The following is a 25749-nucleotide window of genomic DNA, read 5'->3' on the forward strand; positions in this document are numbered from 1 at the left end:
AGCACAGTAATCAACTAAAGTCCTCCAAAACATCCTAAGTAAACCAAAAGATCCAGCATCCTCAGAAGAAAAAACAGGTGTGATCTATAACATACAATATACAGTAATGACTGCAACAGCCACTACGTAGGATAAACAGGCAGAAGAGTAGCAGAACGCATCCATGAACACCAACTAGCAGTCAGAAGACATGATTAAATTAATTTCACAACACATGGACAGACTTAACTATAATTTTAATTGGGAAATTGTGACCATCGTAAACCAAGCCAAGTCCCAAAAATGCTAGAGAATTTTTGGAAGCTTGACACTAACAAATCGACCATCAATACGCACATAGACATAAACAACATATACATACCATTCAAGGGACAATCAACAAGCCAAAAAGACCAATGTTCCACCAGCATTCAACACCCAGATGAGCAGAGATTAACACCAAGATTAACATCAGATCAAAAATCAAGAAGTAAACAATATCCCAGTCAAGGACTTGCCAAACAAGCTAATAGTAAACAGCCTAACCAAATAACCACAAAGATCACTCCCACCAACATTAACAGGACAAGCCACATATAAATTGAGAGCAAACCCACTCCCTACCAGTACTGATGATGTTACCTATTTGGGTAATGAAACATCTGCAAGAAAACAACCAAGTGGAAAGAGCACCCACTTCTCATTTCAACCCTGGGTTACAAATATTCTTCTGCTCTATCAGTACCTTTTCTAAAAGCAGCAAGAACAGAACAAGCAGGCTATCTAGCTTATAAACTAAACATTTAAATAAATTATTATAGATTTGACCTGTAGCGACTGTTACTCCTTTCCTCGAATCCCTTCCTGACTTGTTGAGCAATTCCTGCACTTCTCTATCTATTTTTCTATTTACCACAAAGCCTGTAAGGGACAATAAAAATTCAGAATGTAAACATGCATCAGCTTATAAAGTACTAATTGTAGCAATCACATTAAAAAAGAATAATACATTTAAATTTTCTGTCCAGTGGTATTTTCCCCTGGTTCTTTGAAAATTAAGAACTATAACAAATAGATCTCCAAATTCAGTCTTACATGGAATATCATTATTATTTGTTTGAATTTTGATTCAATTTTAATACTATTTGTACACATTTTTTATACCCAAACTGGCTACTTACTGATATTCATAATTGCCAGAGAAAATGGGAATTTTCTGTGAATTCCTAGAGTTATTACAAATATGGAAACCATACATTTTTTTTGGTTTCTAATATTTGCAATAGAGATATGTATAAAGCAAAATAATTTTATTCTGCGTATAGTCCACCTGGAACATTCTACAGAAATATTTCAAACTGTTTCCTTCCAACCCCCCCCCCCTCCAATTTTGATTTTTAAAATGCAAGGAAAAATTTACAAAGCCTCTTGCTCCCTCATTTGTTTTCCTCCTTGAATCAGCAAAAAGTCCTATTTTGTATATTCAGCCATTCAGTCTCTACAAAAACAGGCCACCAAATATTAAAAATAACAACAATAATAATAATCAGTCAATTGTAAAAGGCAGCTTTACTTGGAATAGCTTACATCCTATGACAATCAAACAACATCTCTCTATCCCAGGTCCCTGAGAAGCATTCAATAGGTGAATAAAAATGCCAAATCTAGTTTAAACATCTGGCTAACTGTGAAATGAACTATAATAATCCCTAACAATAGAAGTAATAATTACTCTTCTTTTTTGCAAACGTTGTCTATAAAACTGAATCCAAAGCTGGGAGCATACTGCTTCAAAAATTTATTTCACATAGATTTTAGAATTTTCAACTTAAAATTCAAAGAACACTTTATCAATGATTCTCAGACCATTTTTGTATTTAGCAGCCTCTCTATAAAAGAAAGCTCATCGCAGACCATACAAGAACATCACTACAGTATATACAATTCAAGCCATTTAATTTTTTCTTAGCCAAAACATTAAACACAGCAGCAATTCCATACCAAGTAGATAGCAGCCTTTTTCCAAGTCCAGCCAACTGATTGTGGAGAGTAGGCCGACTCAACATCAAATCAAGCTTTCTTGTCTATTCCCATTCCTCAGGATAGATGAGGAGTAGGGCTTAGTAGCAACTTTATCAACAATAAAATGTTTGTTAGGGGAATAGCCTTGAAAAGGAAGAAATGGGCATTCAACTCCTAAGAACAAGCTGAGAAACTGATTATGGGGACATTAGTCTTGAAAAATACCACTGCTCCATCAAGAAATTAAGAAAAAAATAAATAGCAGGATGTCAGTACATTAGCTATCCTAGGCAATATCCTATTTCTCAGAAGACTGACTAGAACACAAATGTGACAAATCACCATTAGTAGGTCTGATCAGAACTGTTTATTCTTCCACCAAAAAGGAACAAATCTTTGTTTGCCTTACTGGTAGAGTTGTTCAGTATTATTTAAGGTATTTCCTTGACAAAATTGTTATTATCCCTCAAGAGGAGACTGGCATCCCTGTTGCCAAGGGAAATCCATGGCTGGAATTGGATTCCAGTTGCTACTGGCTGACATTCCACCATCTTTTTTCTGGCTGTGATCTGTTACTTCTCCTATGCCAAGACTAGCTTGCAACCAGCAAGTTTATTCACAATAGATATATCAATGCTGATGATGCTTCCCTTAGAAGCATACAAGCTCTTAATACATATGTGCTTCAATTATAATGTGCACTATGCTAACTTTACATTACTCTGCCAAAATTTAATCTTCATTAAAATCCTCTCCTGAGTATTTTCCGGTCTTTTCTAAGAAAATAGCTTCCTCAATATGATTTCCTTGGTGTTCATAAGGTTTAGCTTAAATTCCAAAACTGCTTTGGACATAAGCTTCCAACAATCAAGGAAATGCGTCTGTTTGCTTTGCTATGTCATACACCAGCAACTCCGTTCAATCAGTTGCTTAAACAACAAGCCACTAGAATTTCACTACAGTGTGGCAACTTCCATGGAATTTAGTTTTGGGACAGTATAAATTCAACCTGCTTCTTATCCTTGTCACCTTTGTGCTAGGTTGGAAATATTCTGCAAACCTATAGCACAAAAGAAACATTTTTACAAACAACAGCAATAATGTCTACTTCCATTTGGGAAGGGCTAGAGTTGTACTAATTGACCAGCCATTTGTACTATATAAAACTGTACCTTCTTTATTTTTAGCAGGAGCACCAAGTGTAATACCAGTATCTCCATCTTTTTCTGGACTGCTTAATATAGACAGAACTTTTTGACCATCAGATGAGCCCTCTTGTCCATTTTTGTAGTTGGAATATTTAGCAACATACTGCTTAAGGCTAAAAGGAAAAAAATATTTTATTCAATATTGAGATGATACTTTAATAAAGCAAAATTAATCTCAACCTGGAAGAACAGTGTTAAATAAAAAGCAATAACTTAGTTGTTTGCCTGCTACTTTAACACCCTACTAATATGTTATGTAATCCAAATCCAGAGTTATGGTTTTTATTTTCATATAGGCAGTACTTTTTTTCTAAAAAAAAAAAAAAAGGTGCCAGAACACGTCATACAACCCGCCTTGCCTACCCTACAAGGTTCCATCCAAAAAAGGTGCCGGAACTCCGTTCTGGGCATTCTATGAGAAAAAAAGCCCCTGCGTATAGGATAGCTTTGTTTCTTGGTTATATGATAATGGAAAGACAAAAGTTTCAGCTTACATGGAATCATCATTAATCATAGCATACTCTTTTGCTGACCATCCACTTTTATCTCTATGGGCAACATTCGATCCATGAAAGAGGAGAATATGCGTTAAGTCACGGTTTTTATTAGGAACAGCAATCAATAATGGAATTCTGAAAGAGAAGACCCCCCCTCAATTACTGTATATCATCAAACCTTCACTAATACTATAACATCCTGTATTCACTCAGCATTATTCTCTCTTGCAAAAAGACAGGGGAAAAAATCTCTTTAATATATTTTGTAATACAATTAACAAAAGTTTAAATATTTCAAAACTACATATATGAGCTTTCACATTACATAAAGCTCCAACTGTTTATTTATTTAGCACATGGTATCTCATACATGGACTACATAGTAACATTTTACCTAGATTAATAAATACAATAAAATATAAATGTTAAAAAGATTTATTTCAAATACAAATGTCTAGGCCATCTAATCATTAAAGCATAGCATCATTTATATTAAAAAAATCAGATACTGGACCGGTATATGCTTTCAGCTTAAGTCAGTTATGATGTGATCTACCATTTGACGTGGGATCGCGCAGTCACACTGAGGATACTATGCCCCATTTATAGAAAGTCTTGGCAGATGCCGTGTGAGGTGCAAATCAGGATTGCCCATTGTTAACATGGTAGTTCAAGACCTGGCACTTTTTTTGTGAGGTCATTTATATGTCTTCCTATGTCTGTACATTCAGTGACCCATTTGGCTTTCCACTGAAAATTGATGTTAAAGTTGTTGGGCAGAAGTTGTGCAAGTGCCAGTGGAGGCTTCCTGGATTTGAGTCTTCTGGCTGATAAATGGGGAAGATTGGCATGCACTGGTAGGAGTGAGTTGCTCTTAGTTTTTCTGTATTCTCTCATTAGTGCATCTTGCCTTCATAAAGTTGGTGGTGCTATATGCCTCAGAACAGGAAGCCAGCAATTCAGAAAGGTTTTAATCCTCATGGTGTCATTGAATCTGGTGTCTAACTTACTAGTATGGCAACTGTTAAGCCATATAGGGGCACAGTATTCTGCTGTGGAGTAGACTAATTCTAGTGCTGATAGGTTGAGGGTGGCAGCTGAAGCTCTCCATTTAGTTCCATATAATTTCTGCAGTATGTTGTTCCTAGTACTGATTTTTTCCATTGTATTCTCTAGATGTATCTTGTAGGAGAGAATCTGATCCAATGTTACCCCAAGGTACTTTGGATGGGGATCATAGGGGAATAAGTTGTTGTTTAAATAGACTTTTGGGGCTTCAGATGCTAGTTTGTGGTTAAGGTGGAAGTACATAATTACTGCTTTGCTGGTACTAGGAGTAAGCCTCCAGTCAGTGAAGAATTTTCCCAAGATTTTAAGATTTTTGGATAGGAGGCAGCCACCTCCATGTGCTTTTCTTGTACTGCTATGGCCAAATCATCAGTGTATCCAAATTTGCATCTCCTTGTCACCAGCATATCCAATATGTACAAGCTGAATAGTGCAGGTGCCATTACAGAGCCTTGTGAGAGGCCATTGTTTAATCTTCTTAATTATGTTGTCCCCCAATATTATTGAAAGAACCTATCACTCAGCATGATATTAATTAGTTGATAGAGATTTTTGCAGGAGATAATATGGCACAGTTTGTATAACAACCTGTCCTTCCAAATTGTGTCGCATGCTGCAATTAGGTCTATTATGCACACAGCCTTGGTTTTGAGGCCTCGTTGGAATCTTGCTTCAGTATAGCCCGTTAGCCTTAGCACCTGGTCTACACAGCTCCAGTCTTACCAGAAGCCAGTTTGTTCCACTGGCAGATGTTCATCTATTATGAGAACTATCCAGTTTATAATTAATCTTTCTTTTTTTTTTTAAAGCAAATTTTGTTAGTTTTTTAATTTTTACATCAAAGTGCTTAGGAAACAATGTGGTGATGGGGACATCAATCATTCAAAAGCAAAATCATTCATATATAACTCAGGTTAATTCATTAAAAGTTCCCTCTCTATTTCCCTCATATAATATTACATATTCAAATTAATACATTTCTAAATAAAGTTCAATCAATCAAATCAGTAATCAATCACATTTCAGCTATAATGATCCAAATCCTGTTTTTAAGCTTTACTAATTTACAATTACCATATTCCAATTAGCCTTGAATAAACATATTATTAACACGTCGGGTGTCCTTCATTTCCCTTTTCCCTAACATAATAATTATATCTAAAATGAATATATTATTCCAACAATAATATTCTTATATTTTCCACATATAATCTATTTCTTAATCTAATAAATCATTTATTAATATCATTTCTTCTCTTGTCACAAATCCCTTATTCTCCTTCTATTACAAAATAATTGTCTTACTTGGAGTAAAAATATCAGTCCAAAAGATACATTTCTACTCTATTTTAGATATATATTCTATCAGTCAATCTATGTCTATAAAAAGTCTTTTTGACCCATTAGATAAAATTTACCCCTCCAAATAATTATCATATCTAAGACAAAATATTATTACAAAAGATATCCTCTTACAGAATTCACGTACTCCGTCAGTTATTAAATCAGTCAAGATCTCTGAAGCCTTTTTAACCCATTAAGTGAAATTTTAAATCACATTTTTAAATCTAACTCTACTTTCTTCCTGTGCCAACCCGGTTTCCATAGTAAAGCTTCTGCGTCATCGAACGTCAATATTTGAATAGAGGTATTTCTCAACACTTCGGACTAGTCAGAGTTCTCTTCCCTTTCTTCCAATGTCATCTGAATGGTGTAATCAGTTTTGTTCCATGTTGTAATTACTAGTTGATTATCCATGTTATCACAGTTTTCAATAACTTGTGTCTGGATTTCAATTTCTGCTGTTTTTGACATTTCAGGTATTTCAGTTAAAGTCTTTCTTTGATCGTCAAAATTCTCCATAACTTGTGTATGGGGTTGTGTAATATTCTCTTTTATATTAATTAATCCCTTTTCTATTATTGTCTTATGGCGTAATGAATTGGAGTCAAAGAGATTTTGGAGCAAGAGTTTTTCTAAGATTGGTTTGCTCAGTAATTTCCACAATTTCTCCCAGTATAAGTTCATAGTTGAGTTGTAGGTATGATTCCTCCATCTCTTTAAGTTGTATATGTTGTTGCATACAGGCCTCTTTGGAGTTACTCTGTTCCTCCTCTATTGTTCCTTGGCCTATAGCTTGATCCATTAAAATTTGAGAATCAATTTGTGGTTCTGAAATATCATCTTTAATTTTTCTCCAAGATTTCATATACTCCATAGCTTCCAAGATTTTTTCCAGTATAAGTTCATAATCAAGCTGTGGGTGAGATTCCTCCATTTCAATGGTGAAATAGTCTTTTAGTGGAGGCTATATTTAGTAAGAATCAACAAATATCCACCTCCAGAATTTCTAGTAGACAAATTCACCATCCAGCTGTTCCAAGTCCTTTATCTTTTCCCTTTTATTATCATTTGAAGGTCAAATCCATCTTCAAACAGAAAAAGGAAATACAGTTGCAATAGCAATTTCCGCCACAAGATGTCCTCAGTAGACTGTAAAATATTTTTTCCAGGTTAATAAAATTTTATCTCATTAGAGAAATAGAAAACGAAAAACAGATATCTCCAGTATAATAAGTAGAGTAATAATAATGTTCTATAATAGAAATTTTTTCAGGACCCCTAGGTATCAAAAAAATTAAATAGTCAATAAAAAGTTAGCTATTTTATTTATTTTGTCAGAGCTCTTTTTCCCAGGTACACAGACGCCGCTCTCTTAAAGCAGGGAAGTAGTTCAAAGACTTTTTACAGGAAAGTAGTTAGGGCAAAGAGAGGGAAGGAAAGGTCTCACCCGGATTCACCATGGTGGTTCTTTATGCTTAGCTGTTCTTCTGACTTTTGGCTGGTGCGGTTGGGTGATCAGCCATTTTACTGGCCGATCTTTTCTCCGTCAGCCCTAAAGAGCTGGCTCGGACTGCGGAAGGAGCTGCTACCCTTCCACAGTCAGACGAGGGCCTCCTCGACGGTGGTCGCCTCTCCAGGGTGACTTTTCGACCCGATTAGGGGGTCTACCACCGGAGGGAAAGTGGCCGGCGAAGAGACGAGTCTTTGGGTACAACCGCGTACGCCACGATCCGGAAACGGAAGTCTATAATTAATCTTTCAATGAGTTGCAACAGGGGCTAAAAAGGCCAATTGGACGGTAGCTTTCAACTCTGTCTTGTGGTTTGACAGGGTTTAGAAATGATATTATTTTAGCTTTTTTGAATTCTGATGGAAGGCAGCCATTGGAAACTATTTCTGAGAGGAATTTATTAATCCAATTCCATGTGCACCTTCTGGAGTTTATCAGGAATTCTGGATGAATGCCATCAAAGCCTGGTGTTTTACCATATTTCAGACTATCAACGGCAGTGTCAATTTCCTTTACAGAAAAGGGACAAGACTACTCTATAGAAGTTCCAATGTTTTATATTTGATAAGCAAAATATATATAAAGACAGAACACCTATGTCAAATAAAGTGTTCTTTGTTCTGTGTGTAAGACTTAGGACGGTAACTGCCTTTTAAAAATAACTTAACAGAATTAATCTCTTCCCTTTTTATCAGAGGAATCTATGAAATGTGGTTTTCCAGTAGGAAGAAACTGTCATCATAAATGCATTAGATGGACCATCAAATTAATGCTAACAGAAAGTCCCCTCTCCACAAGAAAAGGTGTGGGGAGAGAAAGGATATGAAGATTTGTATATAACAAAAAATAAACTAAACATAAAAGCTACCCATGTGCTTTTTTTTACTGAAAACAAACTGAAAATGACGTTGAACAGAAAGAAACATCAGTGTTTTCTCTAAAATGTAAACCACTCGGTAACAAACCTACATTTTTTTCTTTATTTTCAAGGGTTTTTTTTATCCCAAAGGCAATTTATAATACAGCTGGAAACAAAACTTTTAGACAAGACTACAGTGGTAATGTTAATAATAGCATCAATCCATTGATAGTTTTTTATATTGAGAAAATGTTATTCTAGCAGACTGATTATCCGTTATGTTCAGGGGCATGAACACTTAAAAGCAGTCCTAAAATCCTGCTAGAGTTATCAGCTACATGAAACAAATTGTACCTTCCCAATTTATCTGTGGCATGCACAGATGCTTTTTGTTGAAGAAGAAACTCTACCATTTCTCGATTATTTTCAGCTACAGCAACAATTAATGGGGTGCACCCATCCTGTAATGAAAAAAAGAGAAACACATATGTGCATAGCTTCTGTTTATCATTCAATAAATGCAATGAAATGCAATCTGTCCTGTACCCAAGCCAAATAAAAAGGATAAGAAGTTTTCTTTTTTTTCAACTGCTTCTAGACGGATTTCAGTGTGAGTTAAACATCTCTGAAATAATATTTTCTATATTTCTACTTGGCTTTAAAGTCTCAGATAATTTCAAACATTTCTGCAATATATCTGATTTGACTATTATAACTACAAAGGTTATATTGGAAAAAGCAGGGCTGTATAACTTCAAATCCAAAGTACATAGACCTGGCAACAAGTCCGTGCAGTTTTCTTGGCAATGTTTTTTGGAAGTGGTTGCTATTTGCTTCTTACTAAGGCTGAGTGAGTTAGTGACTAGTCCAAAATCACCCAGATAGATAGAGGGACTAGAACTCAGTCCCCCAGCTTCTAGTCCAGTGCCTTTAACCATTATACCAAACAAAGTCTTTATTTTGTACCATTTATTCCCATTGAAAATACTGCCACAATCCTACAAAAAACAAGTACATTTTGTTTGCAGAGGGATAATGGGCAGTTTGTATATGTTACCGAAATTGATGGGAAAAAAGGGGAAAAAATAAAGATAAATTTATATTTGGAAGTAAATATTTAATTCATAACTAAAGCACTCTGGCTCACACCTGATGCCAATACATATATATTAATTGAGATAAATAAGCTGAGATAAATAAACTACATGCTGGGCATATATACGAAGTTTCCCTTATTTCATTTAACAGTAGGAAGGGATAGCTTACATGACATTTGAACCTGAGATCATGATTAAGTATGCCCAAAACAAACGCATATGTGAAAACTAGCAGAAGCTTATTTAAAGGTAAATTACAAATTGTAGTCAACTTGTTCAAGCAAAATAAGGAATAAAGAATCTCAGGTTCCACTTTATTATGCAGCCGATACTTATTATTACATATTTGTCTCCCAGTAAATAATGCAGTGTTTTTTTCTGTAAATGATGTTAAAACATTTTTTAAAAATCTGAATGCTTATTGGCTAATACAAAATCAAAAACTACTTAATATATTAAGTAAACTACTGGAATTTTACCTTATTTTGTGCTTCAATGTCAGCTCCCTTTTCAAGCAGACATTTTGCTAGAGATACATTAGAATTACAGGCAGCAAAGTGGAGGGCGGTGTTGTTGTCTATGTCCTTCAGATTAGGATCTGCTCCATTTTCAAGCAGATAAATTGCACAGAATTCTTGCTGGCATTCCACCGCCTGAAATATTTAAGATGTTAAGTCTACTACTTATTTTCATATACAGGTAGTCCTCGACATACAACCACAATTGACCCCAACATTTATGTTGTTAAGTGAGATATTTGTTAAGTGAATTTTGTCCCATTTAATAACCTTTCTTGCCTCAGTTGCTAAGTGAATCGCTGCAGTTGATAGGTTAGTAACCCATTTATTAAGTGAATCTGGTTTCCTCATTGACTTTGCTTGTCAGGTCACAAAATGTGATCACATGAACTTGGGACATAGCAATGATCATAAATATGAATCAGTTGCCAACTATCTGAATTTTGATCACATGACCATGGGGTTGCTGGAATGGTCATAACTGTGAAAAATGGTCATAAGTCTGTGGAGGAGTCAGCCGTTTTAATATGGACAAAAAAATCTGTCTCTGCTTCTTAGACACTAGCCTCTGCATATTTACCTTTTCGGCTTAAAAGAGATTTCCTCTGGCTGCAACCTGATTTTTTCTTGTTGTGGAATTATCGTCATTTCTGTGGCTTCGGGATTTCAATATGGTGAGGGGAGGTGCTTGAATATCCGAGCCAAACTAAAGAAGCTGGTGAACACAGTGGATTTTATTTTGAAACTTTGGGTTTAAAAAACTCTTGGAGAATTACTTATCTAATAGAGTCTGCTGAACTCTTTCTTATCTTCCCTGAACAGCCTTTTGTTTTGGCTGGAAGGAGGGGGAGAAATAGTTTTGATTTCATTTCTCACCACTGTTTGCTCTAGTAATAGACAAAAGAGAGAAACTGTTCTTATTATAGTGGTGCTGTTTGACCACATGAGGGAGCCAAAGACCATAGAATTGTGATTTTATTTTTAAAGCATCCTTGGTGGCATTATTTAGAGTTAGACCAGGGCTTTTCAACCTTTTCACCCATTGTACCATTTTTAGGATATGGCAACATCCAAGTACCACCAGTCGCCTAGCAAGGTGTCAAAAACTTGACCAAAAAAAGAGGAAAAAGGTGATAAAATACAGGTAGTCCTCGACTTACAGCAGTTTGCTTAGTGACTGTTTGAAGTTACAACGGCACCGAAAAAAGTGACTTATGACCATTTTTCACACTTATGACTGTTGCAGCATCCCCAGGGTCTTGCGATTTACATTCAGATTCTTGGCAACTGATTCATATTTATGACAGTCACAGTGTCCCAGGGTCAGGTGATCCCCTTGTGCGACCTTCTGCCAAGCGAAGTCCATGGGAGAAACCAGATTCACTTAACAACCGTGTTGCTAATTTAACACCCACTTACCACACTGTTTTCTCTGACATTAATCTTTGCACTGTTCTATCCCCTTCTCTCCTTCTGGTTGACTCAAAGAATCTGACAGGTGATTGCAGGGGCTTTGGAGGGGGGTGCAGCTTCTGCACTTGAAGTGGGGGCATGGGAGGGCGTGTTGCGGTGCTAGTTAGCTATCCCCCAAAGATTCCCTAACTTTAAAACAGCTCTTGGGTGGCAACAGTTACCCAGTACGAGGGGCTCAGGAGAAAGAGATGCTGGCAATGCTAACTCCCAAAAATGTGGGGCTCAGAGGCAGCTACAAGCAGGGGAGGCAGGAGGGGGCAAAGAAAGGAAATCAAACCTGATTGATAGGGAGCATAGTAACCCTGCCCCTACTCCTCAGAGGGCAGATCCCCATCATCCCCAGCCCAGCAGAAGTCTTCCTGCCCCACCATTGCAGACAAAGGGAGGCTCCAATGAGGAGGAGGAGGAAGAGGGTTTAAGCAAACTTAGCAACCGGAGTGGAGATTCTCCCCCAAAAGACATGCTTCAAGGAATAACCACCCAGCATGACAGAAGTGATCAAAATCTGCTGCAACCATCCAGCAGATGGAGGGGAAAAATAAAAACCAAACAGTCCTGCCAATTCTCAAGAAAAATGCTCATGACAATGAAAACCTCGGACAGAGGGAAGAGCGCAAGCAGGCGGGCGTCTTGCTCGGCTGGTGGCTTGGGGGGGAAAGGGGGCAACTTCACCCCCCCAAACGCTGTCCTGTCATGAAAGCAGGATGAAAACTCTGAAAAATGACCAGGAAAAAAGGTTAAAACAGAAGAGTGTCTCTTCTGAATAAGAAAAAAAAAAGATCACATCCACATCCAGCTCTTGTGGGTGGAGTGGGGGATTTTTATTTTTTGCCTCATTCTGCTCTTTTAAAAAGACCACGCCCCCCAACATCAGAAGCCGTACGCAATCACCATTCGCCTGCTGCGCCCCCTACAGACCCAAATTCTTTCTTTCCCTTCCTTTGAAACAAACAACCCTCCCCCCCCCGAATCCTCCTATTCCTCCCTTCTGAATTACAACGAAAGAAAGTTTTTTCTTTTGTGGTCTTTACATATTTAAATTGCTAGAAGGAAGTGGGGAAGCAAAACCATCACAAGACACTTCTGTTTTAACCCTTTTCCCTTGTCGTTTTTGGGAGTTTTCATCCTGCTTTCATGAGAGGGCAGCGCTTGCCCCCTTTCTCCTCCCCAAGCCACAGCTGACCAAGACACCTGACCGGCGCTGATTCTGACGCTTCCGCTGAGCCCTGACGAAGCGCCGATCAGCTGGAAATTGGCACTGATCTTGGCGCTTCTGTTGAGCCAACAGCTCTACAGCTCCAGCCATTGCTTGCTCACACCTGTGTGGTGCTGCCACCAGTTCAGCTCATTCCCCTCCCCCACTACTCTAGGATGGTTGCGTACCACCTGCCAGGTGCAGCGTGCCACCGGTGGTACGCATACCACTGGTTGTAAAGCCCTGATTTAGACTAAAACCTAAATTAATTATAGTTTGAAGAGGTGGCCACTCGCAAAAGAACACAAACTGGGAGATGTAGAATCTTTTAGATCTTTTCTGGATAAATACACATGAAGCTATACAGGCGATGGGATCTAAGCTTGAATTAAAAATTGAAACTTTGGTAAAGGAACTTGGTGATGAGATACAAGGTTTGAGAGGAGACATTGGGCAGGTTACGGTCAGGGATGAATTTTTAGAATACAAAGTTGGAAAAAAAGATATTCTTCTGGAAACTGAAGTAAATGAGAGAATTCTCCTGGAAATCCATGCTAAAGAATTTCAATTAAGATTCAGAGCAATTCCTGAACAACCTGGAGAGGATATCAGAGCAAGGATGATTAAAGCTTTAGCTGCGTTAATTAATTGTGATGAAAAAATTATCGATCTGGATATAGACAAGGTGTATCGATTGAATTTGAGATTTGCTATGAGAAAATTGCCAAGGAATGTTTTGGTCCACTTTGTAAGAAAAACAATAAGAGACCATGTTCTGAACTGTCATTTCAAAGCAAAATTATGAATGGAAAATGTAGATATAATTATTTTGAAGGAAATTCCCGTAAGAATTTTGCGAAAAAGGAAAGCCTATTAATTCCTTACAGATAGTCTGAAGATGAGAAAAATTCCCTTTCATTGGGATAAGCTTGAGGGGGTGACACTTACATACTTGAACAAAGATTTCAACTGAACTCCATAGATAAAGCCAAGCAGTTTTTGAACAGACATAAATTAACTTCAGAACTAGATGATGAGATGTAGATGGACAAGTCTTTGGAAGCAGACCAGCTTTGAAAAATGGACACTGAAGAAGAGATGACTAAGGTGTCCATACAGAAATCTGATGTTTCACTTAAAGATGGAAAGTAAATTCATTACATGGAATATCAATGGAGCTAGTGCCCCATCTAAGCATAAAAAAGTATTTCATCATTTGAGAAAACTTAATGCTGATATAATCTGTCTTCAAGAAACACATATTAAAAAACAAGATGACAAATACCTAATAAATAAAAGACTAGGGAAGGAATTTGTATCTGCTGGGGAAAAAAAAGATAAATGGAGTGATTTTATATATAAAACCCCAATATAAACCTAGGCTACTTTTATCAGATGAATACAATAGATTCGTATTAGTGAAAATTGAATTTAATGGAATAAAATCAATAGTGATTGGTCCATATGTGCCAAATGAGGGAAAAGACAATTTTTTTCAGTATCTTATGGACCAACTCTTGCCTTTTTCATATGAAAATTGGTTTATGCTGGGGGATTGGAATGGCGTGACTTCACCACTTTGGGATAGAACATCTACTAAAGGGATCAAACCATCTTAAGACAAACTACCAAAGTCATTTTTTGAAATGATGGACAATTTAACGTTAATAGACTCATGGAGGCATAAAAATGGTTCCGCAAGAGAATACAGTATACCTTGTTTTCAGAAAGGCACAAATCTTTCTCAAGGATCAATATGATATGGACCTCTAAAAACTTAGCAAATAGAATTTTGAAAGTTGACATCCTACCTAATTTTTTTTCTGATAATAACCGAGTTGTTGTGGTCCTTAGAAAAAAGTTATAGAGATTGAATGAATCCATTTTACAAAAGGAGACAACCGTAAAGGACTGTAAAAAGAAACTACATGAATGTTTTGATAATAAGTTAGGTAAAGGGACTAATAATGGTTTGGGAGGCTAGTAAGGCAGTTATGAGGGGGTATTTTATACAATACAATCGGTTAGAGAAGCAAAAATCTTTGGAAAGGACCCATAAGATACTTGATGCAATCAGACAGAAAGAAATTGATTTACAAAAGTCACCTACAGACCCTAAAATTCTGCACCAAATTAATTTACTATGACAACTGTCTATGTTAACAGTCCAAAAAATAGAAACAAAATTGAGTTATGTGACGCAAAGACATTTTGAGTTTGCAAATAAACCAGAGAGATGGTTGGCATATAGATTAAGAAAGGAGAGGGAAAAGAGAAAGACTGAAAAAAATTGTGAAGGTAATAAAGTAATAACTGATAACAACCAGATTAAAAAATCTTTTCACATTTTTTTCATTTGTATAGGATGCAGGAGTTAGATAGGTCAAAAATGGATGAATATTTGCTTAGACAAAATTTGCTGAATTTTTCACGGGCTCAGAGACAATTTATGAATGACCCAATGATCTTTGAAATATCAGAAGCTATAAGAAAAATGAAATCAGGCAAAGCTCCTGGCCCAGATAGACTTACAAGTCAATATTATAAATGTTTTGAAGATGAACTTCGTCAGCCATTAAAGGATGTAATGAATGTTATATTACAGGGGTGGAAATACATCCAACATGGTCAGAAGCTAATATTGTGTTACTTCTGAAGGAGGGTCAGGATACCACAATGATAAAGAACTACAAAAATGTATAAATGTATTTCAACTGAATGTTGGAAATGTAAAGTTAAAGAGGATACTTTTTATCATTTATGGTGGATGTGTGATAAAGCAAGAAAATACTGGAGTAGGATTCATATGTTAATACAGAAAATTCTTAAAGTAAATATAGAAAGAAAAACAGACATTTTTCTTTTGGGGCTAATGGACAAAGACCTGGGGAAAATATGGAACTTTTACAGTATATATGTTGACAGCAGCAAGATTACTCTACACTCAGAAATGGAAGACTACCTCAATTCCTACAACAGAGGAATGGTTACAAAAACTGATGGCTAAACTGACTGTACTGATTAAAGAAAAGAATATGAATACTTTTATTGTTATGTGGAAACCGCTTCTAGACTTTGTGCTTGAGGTGGGAAAAAATGAAATTTTGATTTGGGTTTTACCAATTAGATAGACTTGATGTTATTGAAATGGCTTGTTTATATTATTTTGTATAAATAAAAAGCTGAGGTTTGAAGTTGATATTCTATTGCACCAAAGGAAGTCAAAAATCAATGCCTTTTTTTTTCTTTTTTTCACCCTTACCTCACTTCTCTACTCCCTTTTCCCTTCCCCATCTTTCCGCTATTTACTTTTGTTTTTTCATTGTATCGTATAATATAAACTAATAAAACTTTTGAAAAGGAAAAATGGGTATGTCTTTTTTTTCAGTGCCGTTGTAACTTTGAACAGTCACTAAACGAACTGTTGTAAGTTGAGAACTACCTGTACCTAGGTAATACTGTCTATAATTTAAACAAAACAAAGCTACATCTGTTTCTTGGTCCCTTTTGATTATTAGCTGTATTAACAATTTAGTATACTAACAGTTTTGATTAGAACAGATGTTATAGAAATTTGGCTTTATACTACTAGTAAATTTGCACTATTTTAAATGCGTACCTTTATTAATGGAGATCTCTTCTCTTTATCACAGATATCTAGTTGGCATTTGTTTTCCACCAAGAAAGTAACAATATCTGCATATCCATTAGCACTTGCAAAATGCAAAGGTGTTCTAAAAGAAACCATATTATAAAAGAAGCCATACTAAGTCAATAAGTAACTAACAATAGAGTACACCTTTCTTTTTCTTTAGAACATTTTGATATTGTATCTTTGAAATGTATTTCAAAACTAGTGTTCAACATACGATTAACTGGAATATACCCATATATTCTGTATATTCAGTGGTAAGCTCTACAACATATAAATTGCAGATTTGGTTAATTAGTTCTCCCCACTTGAAGAAATAAATTATACTTTGCAAGAAAGAATAAAGCCTAAAGTACAGCAGAAGTGAATATCATTTCCTTGATTTCAAATACAAATATTTTGATCGTACAATCTAACTGAAATTAACAAATGATGAGTTTATTACAAATTCTAAAATAATCCAGCCACCACTTCCCAGTGAATAATAGATATTAATGTAATAGGTAGAGAGGGAGGAAAAGAGAAAATTCCCATTATAGCAATGGTTTATTCAAATATTCTTTTAATTAAGGTATGCTTTTTAAAACTTAAACATCTACAAAACTCCCTATCCAAGCTTACACACTGAGCTGTTTTCAGGAGTCTAAAGCACCCGCATTACCATGTATTATTTATAGCCAGTCTTTCCTCCATATAGCTTTCACTGTGACATTATTTGCATAATACAGGTAGTCTTCGATTTACAACAGTTCATTTAGTGACAGTTCAAAGATGCAACAGTATTAAAAAGTGACTTATGACAGTTGTCACACAACTGTTGCAATATCACCATGATCAGGTGATCAACATTCAGACATTTGGTAACTGACTTATATTTATGACGGTTGCAGTCTCCAGGGGTCATGTGATCAGCTTTTGCGATTCACTTAACAACTGTGTTACTAACTTAACAACTGCAGCGATTCACTTAACAAATGTTTCACTTATAGCAACAGAAATTTTGGACTCAATTGTGATCGTAAGTCAAGGACTACCTATACATGAACTAGCTGCAGAGTTCAACATATAAAAAAGTGATATATGAAAAATGATACTTCAACAGTAGAGTTAATAGGAAGGATGACATTCTATTAGAGATATACTATAAGATAGGCATTTGAAGGCACAATATTAGGCATAATATGGTTCTAGTTACAGGTAGTCCTCAACTTATGACCACAACTGAGACTAAATTTATGTTGCTAAGCGAGACATTTGTTAAGTGAGTTTTGCCCCATTTTACGACTTTTCTTGCGACAGTTAAGTGAATAACTCCAGTTAATAACATAGTTGTTAAGTGAATCTGGTTTCCCCATTGATTTTGGTTGTCAGAAGGTCAGAAGGTTGTCAGAAGGTCAAAAGGTGATCTACTGATTCCAGGACACTGCAACCATCATAAATATGAGTCAGTTGCCAAGCATCTGAATTTTGATCACGTGATTATTGGGATGCTGCCAACAGTTGTAAGTGTGAAAAATGGCCATAAGTCATTTTTTTCACTGACATAAATTGAATGGTCACTAAATGAACTGTTGTAAGTCAAGGACTACCTCTACAGTGCGTCCTAATTACAGAGTGTCTGGTATAAGTGGGAAAAGAAACTAAATTATTTCCAGGAGCCTATTCCCATATATGGATTATACCAGAACTGAAAACTTCAGCATTTTACACATTACAAGCTTCCAACCATGGGATGGTATTTATTCTTTAAGACAGTGTTTCTCAACCTTGACAATTTTAAGGCGTGTGGACTTCAACTCCCAGAATTCCACAGCCAGCAATGCTGGCTGTGGAATTCTGGGAGTTGAAGTCCACACGCCTTAAAATTGTCAAGGTTGAGAAACACTGCTTTAAGAGTTTCTTTTAAGCATACAAGTAGGGCTCACAAAGAGGTCATAACGTCACCTTCCCACACAGTGAAGAAATGCTGAGGGAAAGCACGAACTTAAACCTCAATGCCACAGCAACCTTCAGCGCCAGACTCTGAGGAAGCGACTCCGGGAACAAATTTCCCGCGTCCCAGTTACCTATGACATTCAGACAATCCTCCACGTGGACATGTTTTGGACACGTGACGGGCCTCAATAGGGGAAATGCCACCCTCGGAACCCCGTGGAGGGAGAGGGCGGCCCAAGTAATCAAGGAGGGATGAAGTGGAGAGCTGGTGTTTGCGTGAACACGAGGCGAGATTCTAGCCCAGGCCCGCTCCTTCCCACCTGCCAGCTTTATCCTGCTCGTTGAGGTCGTGTTTCTGCAGGAGCTGTCGGAGTTCCCCGAGGTCTCCTTCGACCGCCGCTCGGTGCAGTTTACTCAGGTCCTTGCTCTGCAAGTTATAGCCGTCGCAGCCGCTACAGATGAGAGCGCCTGGGGCTGAGGCACAAGCCACGACGCGGCTCCGCGACGGAGATGGTTGCTCATTCTTCTTCCTCCCCAGCCCCAGGAATTTCTTCACCTTCTTCATCCTCCTGATCGAGGAGGTGGAAGGAGAGGAAGACTTTGAGTCACGACATGCGTCGGGGCAGTTGCCGCCACCAAGTCACTTCTCCTGCGCTCATGAGCTCGCTGGGGAGTAGCATGGGTGCCTGAGGCAGTCAAAGTCGGCCAAGCTCTCCAGCCGGGCGACGGCAGTTGAAACGGGGCGTCCCATCCAAGGAATCGCGGGCATCGATTCTACGACGTCAGAGCATGGAAAGAGCAGAGGGCAAGCCGGAGCTCGGTAGCCAAGGCAACGGCTTCCCGGGGCGGCATTGCGCATGCGTGCTCAAACACGTTTGCTTGGCGGGACCATGTTGCTTAAGAAGGCGCAGGCGCAGTCTTCCGTCATTTCTGCTTCCTGGAATTTCATTTTCCGGGAAAGTTGGGGCCGGAGGAGGTCGGAAAAACGGTTGAGATTTGGTCAAAGTAATTATGGCAGTTGTAAAGTCAGCAAGAAACTAGGCCATGAAACTAGTGAAGAGAATTTAAAATAGATTGCGGCCAAGACTTCGGCGCATGGCGTTCTTGTCCTCGAGCTTATTACATGCATTTCAGAAAACTTTATAAGCTTGCAGAGATCAGTGCCAAAAGTTTATTTCTCAGAGCCCGATTATCAGTAGGGAGAGTTGCAGCATAGCATTCAATGTCCTATCAATCGCTTTTATCTAAATCCAGTTTTGCAAGTACTGTATAAAATTAACATTTTCCTTAATAATGTTTTGAATTAATAATCAAATTAACATCATAAAGTTTGCAAATTTGAATTGTTCTCCAAAACAGTCCAATTCTCCAAAATATACCTTTGTTTACTTTGCTTTTGGAAGGTTCTTCCTACCCTTTCTAACCTAAAAACATTACATATATTGCTAAATTTGTTAGAAAATACCATCCCTAACTTTATTAACATAAAAAGTAAATAAAAATTTTAAAAAACTTTATTTTAAACTGGTTTGGCTTGGGTCTTGCTGCCTTCAACTCTGGAATAAAGCTATAAAAACTTTTTATGCTAGTAGTAGAGCCAGTTTAGTGCAGAGGTTAAGGCATCAGGCTAGAAACTAGGAGATTGTGAGTTCTAGTGTCTCCTTGGGCACAAGGCTAATTTGGGTGACCTTGGGCTAGTCTTTCTCAGCCCTAGAAAGAAGGCAACGGCAAACCACTTTTGAAAAATCTTGCTAAGAAAACTGCAGGGATTTGTCCAGGCAGTGTCTCGGAATCAGACATAATTGTGTGGAAAGTCAGCCCCCCTCCCCCAGAGAAGGAAATAGTTTGGGAGATATTTCCCCACAGGAATAATAGAAAATCTTAGGCAGAACCCCCACCTGCAAATCTCTCTGCCCCAAGCAGAAACAGCTGTGTAGAAATGCAGATTTTATAATCCTATCAGAAAGACTGGAGTCAGGAAGCTTGGAGCTGATGGCATTAGAAAGACAAAGACCCCTAGAACCAGCAACCCCTCACCCCAAAAATCCAACACAGAACATAACCATCAGCCTCAGCCCCAGGGAAGCAGGGCATGACCTTTAGGGCATAATAGGATTAACCCACCACCATTAGGATATCAAAAGGGCACACTGAACCTCAGGTCAAAGTTCATGCCACAGGAACAGGAACAATTCCAAACACAAAAGCCCAAGAAGGTATAAAAACTCACAACTCCCAGCTCTATGTGGTTAGTTGCCCCAGAACCATTTCTCTCTGGTTCTGCAAGTAAATAAACCAGAACCTTCTTTCCAAACAGCCTCCATTTTGTTTATTCCCAGCTTGGATTGGACCCTGAAGATTTTTCTTTCAACAATTTGGCACCCAGGATGGGACTTCAAGCTAACTTCACCAATGGACTGGGACTGGGTAAGCCACCACCTTGCTGGCAGCAGACCCCTTGTGTCTAGGCAGATTTCCCAGAGCCTGCCCATTTGGAGCAAGGGTAGTAAAGGGACGTTTGAGTTTTGAGCTCAAAGGCTGCTTTGGAAAGAAGGAGACTACCTCTAATTTTTAACTTTAAAGCCTAGGGGAGGAGGGAAATGTGTGTATGACTCTGTGTGTGTAAGAGAGAAGACCCTTTTCCCAATCACAGTTGGATCTTGCTCCCTCTGGCCTTTCCTAACCGCAAAAAGAATCTGTTCAAGTGACACCCTAGAAAGCATGGGGGTTTGGCCAGATTTCAGGACCTTTTGTTATGGAAAAGGGAGAGGCTGTGTGAAAATGGAATGGAAAAGTGAGTCAGAGAATCAGATCTGGGCAACCAGCTGGGAAGTCAGTGAGCAAAGCCCAGATCAGGAGGTGCCCATATCTGCTGTGTTGGAAAAAGTGGCAGATCCTCCCAGATTCTCCTGAGTCTGACAAGTGATAGTTGTGGTTGAAGGAGGTGCCCGTACCTGCTGTGTTGGGGGGCGGCAGGTCCTCCTGAACCGCTTTTTGGTCCTTAAAATGACAGGCGGTGTGTTCCCTGGTTAGGAGGTGCCTGTACTCTGTGAAGGAACCAGAATCCTCCTGGACGTCTTTTTTTGTCTGAAAACTGAGAGGCAGAGTGGCAAAGTTTGGCCGCAAAGGGAGACCTGGCTAAGCCAATTGGACTCTACATCAGAAAGAGAACATGGGAAGCTGTAGCTCGAGGGTCATGACAGGATCCCTCTAGAACAGTGGTTCTCAACCTTTTTAATGCCGCGGCCCCAACCGGTTGTAAGTTGAGGACTAAACCGGTCGTAAGTCGAGGACTAAACTGGTCGTAAGTCGAGGACTACCCAACTGGTCGTAAGTCGAGGACTTTCCCTGCCCGGGAGTGCCGCGCATGCGTGGTTCTGCCCCCTGCGCTGGCTGAGGCGTAACTGGCAAGCGGCAGAGATGGAGCAGGCCGACCACCAGCTGGCCCAGCCCAAGGGAGGGAAGGCACCCGCTGGAAAAGGGAAAAAAATGGCGGACAAAAAAAATGGCGGACAGCCTTGCTTGGCGACCCCCATGAAATGGTCGATCGACCCCAAATGGGGTCCCGACCCACAGGTTGAGAACCACTGCTCTAGAAGACTTGCTTGTGGGTTGGGATGAGAGGGTGTGCCCGTCCTAGCCGGTATGGAGAAATGAGCAAGGGAAATTTGTGAAGAATGGGCTTTGCTTAGGGCTTTGCTGGGAAAAACCAATTTGGCTAAATAAAGGTACGTAAAAGGAAAATATATATAGGAATAGTGATTTTCTCTCTCTCTTTCTATGCAACCACATGATATGTTTACGATTTGTGCCTTCCCTAATTTGAGTTAACTGAGATTTATAGTGGGAATGACCAGGATGTGAAAACTGAGGATCTGTTTTCCTCTCCTTTTCTCTTTGTCTTTGTGTGTGTCAAGGTCTTTGTGTATCCTCAAGGTAAATGTTAACTGTTGGGTGTCTCAAATTCTTAGAGACAAGAATTTTAAAATTCTGCTAGAAATTCTGCTTAAAATAAGCCACTGAAAAGGAAAATATCTTCATCCTAGTTTGCCTGGCCAGCAAAACAGGATGAAGAGAACTGTGTCCCCTTTTTCCTTCCCTCCCTATAATGTTAAAATAGTCCAAGTTTGTGAGGAGGGAATGTTTAAGCTCATTTAGAAGAAAAGGTTTGTTTGTTTGTTTTATTTGTCCATTTTCTGTATGTGTGGTAAATGGGTTTTATCTGTTTATCTTTTTTCTGAACATGAGGTATGTCCACCCACAGGAGCCTCATGAGCTCAAGTTTGCTTGTGTAGGGAAATAACCTTCATCTTATTAAGTTACTTTTCTTATCCTATCACTAATCAGTGAAACTACTATAAAATTAATCCTGGAACATATAAGCATTTTTTTCTCAGTCTCATGGGGTCTTTTTATCTAAATTGTGCATTGGCGATACTGGGCAAAATGCTGTCAGAATGTTTAAGTATTTTGAAAACAAATATTAAAGGCAGATTCTCTTGCCCCTGGCAAATTGTACTCATTAAAATATTAGGCTTTTAAAATTATTTGGAGCTTTCAGCATTCTCAAGCTGCCCAGCTTCTCTTTTCTCCTCATCTGTGGTGTCCCCATTTTGTCTGTTTATCTGTTTCTTTAACAACTGTGGTATTAATACAAATACAAAAAATGGAAAAAGGGGCACATAACTAAGGCCAATTATCAGCAGACAGCCAGAACATGCAAAGATGAAGTTAGGAAAGCAAAGGCTCAGAATGAATAAAGACTTGCAACAGAAATCATGGATAATAAAAAAAGTTTCTTCCAACATATTAACAATAATAAAAAAGCCAAGGAAATTGTAGGTCTGCTAAAGAGAGAAGATGGCAAGGAAATAACAGGCAATAAGGATAAAGCGGAGCTGCTTAACTCATACTTTGCATCAGTCTTCACTCAAAAAGAAACTATAGCCCAACATACCAAAAACCACTGCAAAAGACAAATTAGAAACAAAAAATAAGCAGGAAAATGGTAAGAGAACACCTATCCGACCTTGATGAATATAAATCACCAGGACCTGACAGATTAAATCCCAGAGTTCTGAAGGAGCTGGCAGATGTTATCTCAGAACCATTGCACCACATCTTTAAAAAATCCTGGAGCACCGGGGAAGTACTTGGATTGGAAAAGGGCTGATGTGGTTCCCATCTTCAAGAAGGGGGGGGGAAACGGACTCAGGAAACTACAGACCAATCAGTTTAACATCAATACCTGGGAAGATCCTAGAAAAGATAATAAAAAACATCTGCAAACAACTAGAAGCAAACAAAGTTAACATAGTAGCCAGCATGGGTTTGTTAAAAACAGATCATGCCAAACCAATCTTATTTCATTCTTCGACAAAGTGACTAAACTAATAGACCAGTGAAATACTGTAGACTTCAGTAAGGCATTTGATAAAGTAGACCACAACATACTCCTTGGTAAGCTAGAAAAAGATGGAATAGACAACATCACCACCAGATGGATCTGTAGCTGGCTGGCAAACTGTACTCAATGAATAGTCCTCAATGGCACTATATCCACATGGAGAGAAGTAAGCAGTGAGTACCATAAGGTTCTGTCTTAGGCCCAGTACTCTTCAATATCTTCATCAATGACCTAGATTAAAGAATAGAAGGGGAACTCATCAAATTTGCAGATGACACCAAACTACCAGGAGTAGCCAACATCCCAGAGGACAAACTCGGGGGTCTTGACAAACTTGAAAAATGGGCCCTATCCAACAAAATGAGTTTCAATGTGGAGAAAAGCAAAGCTTTACATTTAGGCAGGAAAAATCAAAGGTACAAGTACAGATTGGGCAAGACCTTTCTTAAAAACTAACTGTGAGAGGGACCTTGGAGTCCCAGTGGACAATCAGTTAACCATGAGCCAGCAGTGTTCAGCAGCAGCCAAAAAAGCTAATACAATCATGGGTTGTATAAACAGAGGCATCGAATCAAGATCATGTGAGGTATTAATACCGCTGTATAAAAACCTAGTAAGACCACACCTGAAATACTGCAGCCAATTTTGGTCACCATATCACAAAAACGATGTTGAAAGTTTGGAAAAAATTCAGATGAGAGCAACTATGATGATTAAAGGCCTGGAGACTAAAACATACAAAGAACAGCTGCAGGACTTGGGTTTGGCTAGTCTAAGGAAAAGAAGAAATAGGGGAGAAATGATAGCAGTATTCCAATATTTGAGGGGCTGCCACAAAGAAGAGAGAGTCACGTTATTCTCCAAAGCACCAGAGGAGAGGACAAGAAACAATGGCTGGAAACTGATCAAAGAGAGAAGCAACCCAGAATTAAGGAGAAACTTCCTGACAGTGAGGACAATTAACCAATGGAATAGCTTGCCCCCAGAAATCATGAGCGTTCCATCATTGGAAATTTTTAAAAAGAGGCTAGACAGTCACTTGTCTGAGATGGTATAGGTTCTCCTGCTTGAGCAGGGGGCTCCCTTCCAGATTCTATTCTATTCCTATTCCTATTCCTATTCCTATTCTATTCTATTCTATTCTATTCTATTCTATTCTATTCTATTCTATTCTATTCCTAATGCTTTTTCAAAAATCCTACCTGCAAACTATTCACCCCCCATTTCACTTCTCCATTTCTTATCCTCTGTTTTCCATTCCTCATGTCTGACCAGCAATGCCTGACTAGTCACCCACAAAGGGAGAAGGGGGCCTTGTTCTCATATCTTTCAGCCCTGCACAGATGATTCAGCAACTTTTGGAAAAAGCACACTGACCTAGACACTGCTTTCAGAGAAGGCCCTCCATTCATTTGAGCCAGAGAATTGGGTTTGAATCCAGCCATCCGCTAGAAAGTCACCATGCAACCAGAGTGGAACAGATCTTCCCAGGTCTTATATCAACCAGATGCCTGTGAAAGTTGCAGAGAAAGGAAGGACTCCTGGATCCATTGACCCCCATGTGAAGCCTCAGAAGACAACAGGAAAGACTATGAGGGCAGAAACTCATTGTAAGGTTTTCTTTCTTGCCTCAGTTAAATGGATTCATGGAGGGATGGCATTTGAAATGGCAAAGCAAGTACTAAACACCTTGGACTTCTACCTGGTGGGAGGAAAATTTGTCTAGGATGTTTGTATGCACACACACACGCACACATACCATTCAGAATCACACTGAGGCTATCCCATTCATCTACCTTGAGTAAAGCTCCCCAGGCTGGTTCTTGCTCTGTGGCACTAAGGCCTTTGCATGCATACCTTCCTGCAAATTCCATGGGGGAGGGAACTATGTCCCCTCAGGTGATTTAAAATTCATATGCCATCACTGAGGAGGTAGCAGAAAAGGGATCTGCAAACCCAAGCCCTGAATATATTGCACTGGTGGA

General features: G+C 38.5%; 1 protein-coding gene across 1 annotated transcript in view; it reads right to left on the reverse strand.

Annotated features, from left to right (window-relative positions):
* Nucleotides 1-19148, reverse strand: part of LOC107285376 (ankyrin repeat domain-containing protein 26) — a 101032-nt gene extending 81884 nt beyond the window's left edge. The window contains exons 1-6 of the mRNA XM_015813556.1: nt 18678-19148; nt 16390-16504; nt 10064-10237; nt 8842-8948; nt 3704-3841; nt 3174-3322 (exon numbers count right to left, since the gene is read on the reverse strand). Coding sequence (XP_015669042.1) covers nt 3174-3322; nt 3704-3841; nt 8842-8948; nt 10064-10237; nt 16390-16504; nt 18678-18922 — 928 coding nt within the window. The 5' untranslated portion in view covers nt 18923-19148. The remainder of the gene's footprint in view (nt 1-3173; nt 3323-3703; nt 3842-8841; nt 8949-10063; nt 10238-16389; nt 16505-18677) is intronic.
* Nucleotides 19149-25749: the final 6601 nt, after the last annotated feature.

The sequence above is a fragment of the Protobothrops mucrosquamatus genome, unplaced genomic scaffold (genome assembly GCF_001527695.2).
Source record: "Protobothrops mucrosquamatus isolate PMUCROS unplaced genomic scaffold, P.Mucros_1.0 scaffold167, whole genome shotgun sequence".
Lineage (NCBI taxonomy): Eukaryota > Metazoa > Chordata > Lepidosauria > Squamata > Viperidae > Protobothrops > Protobothrops mucrosquamatus.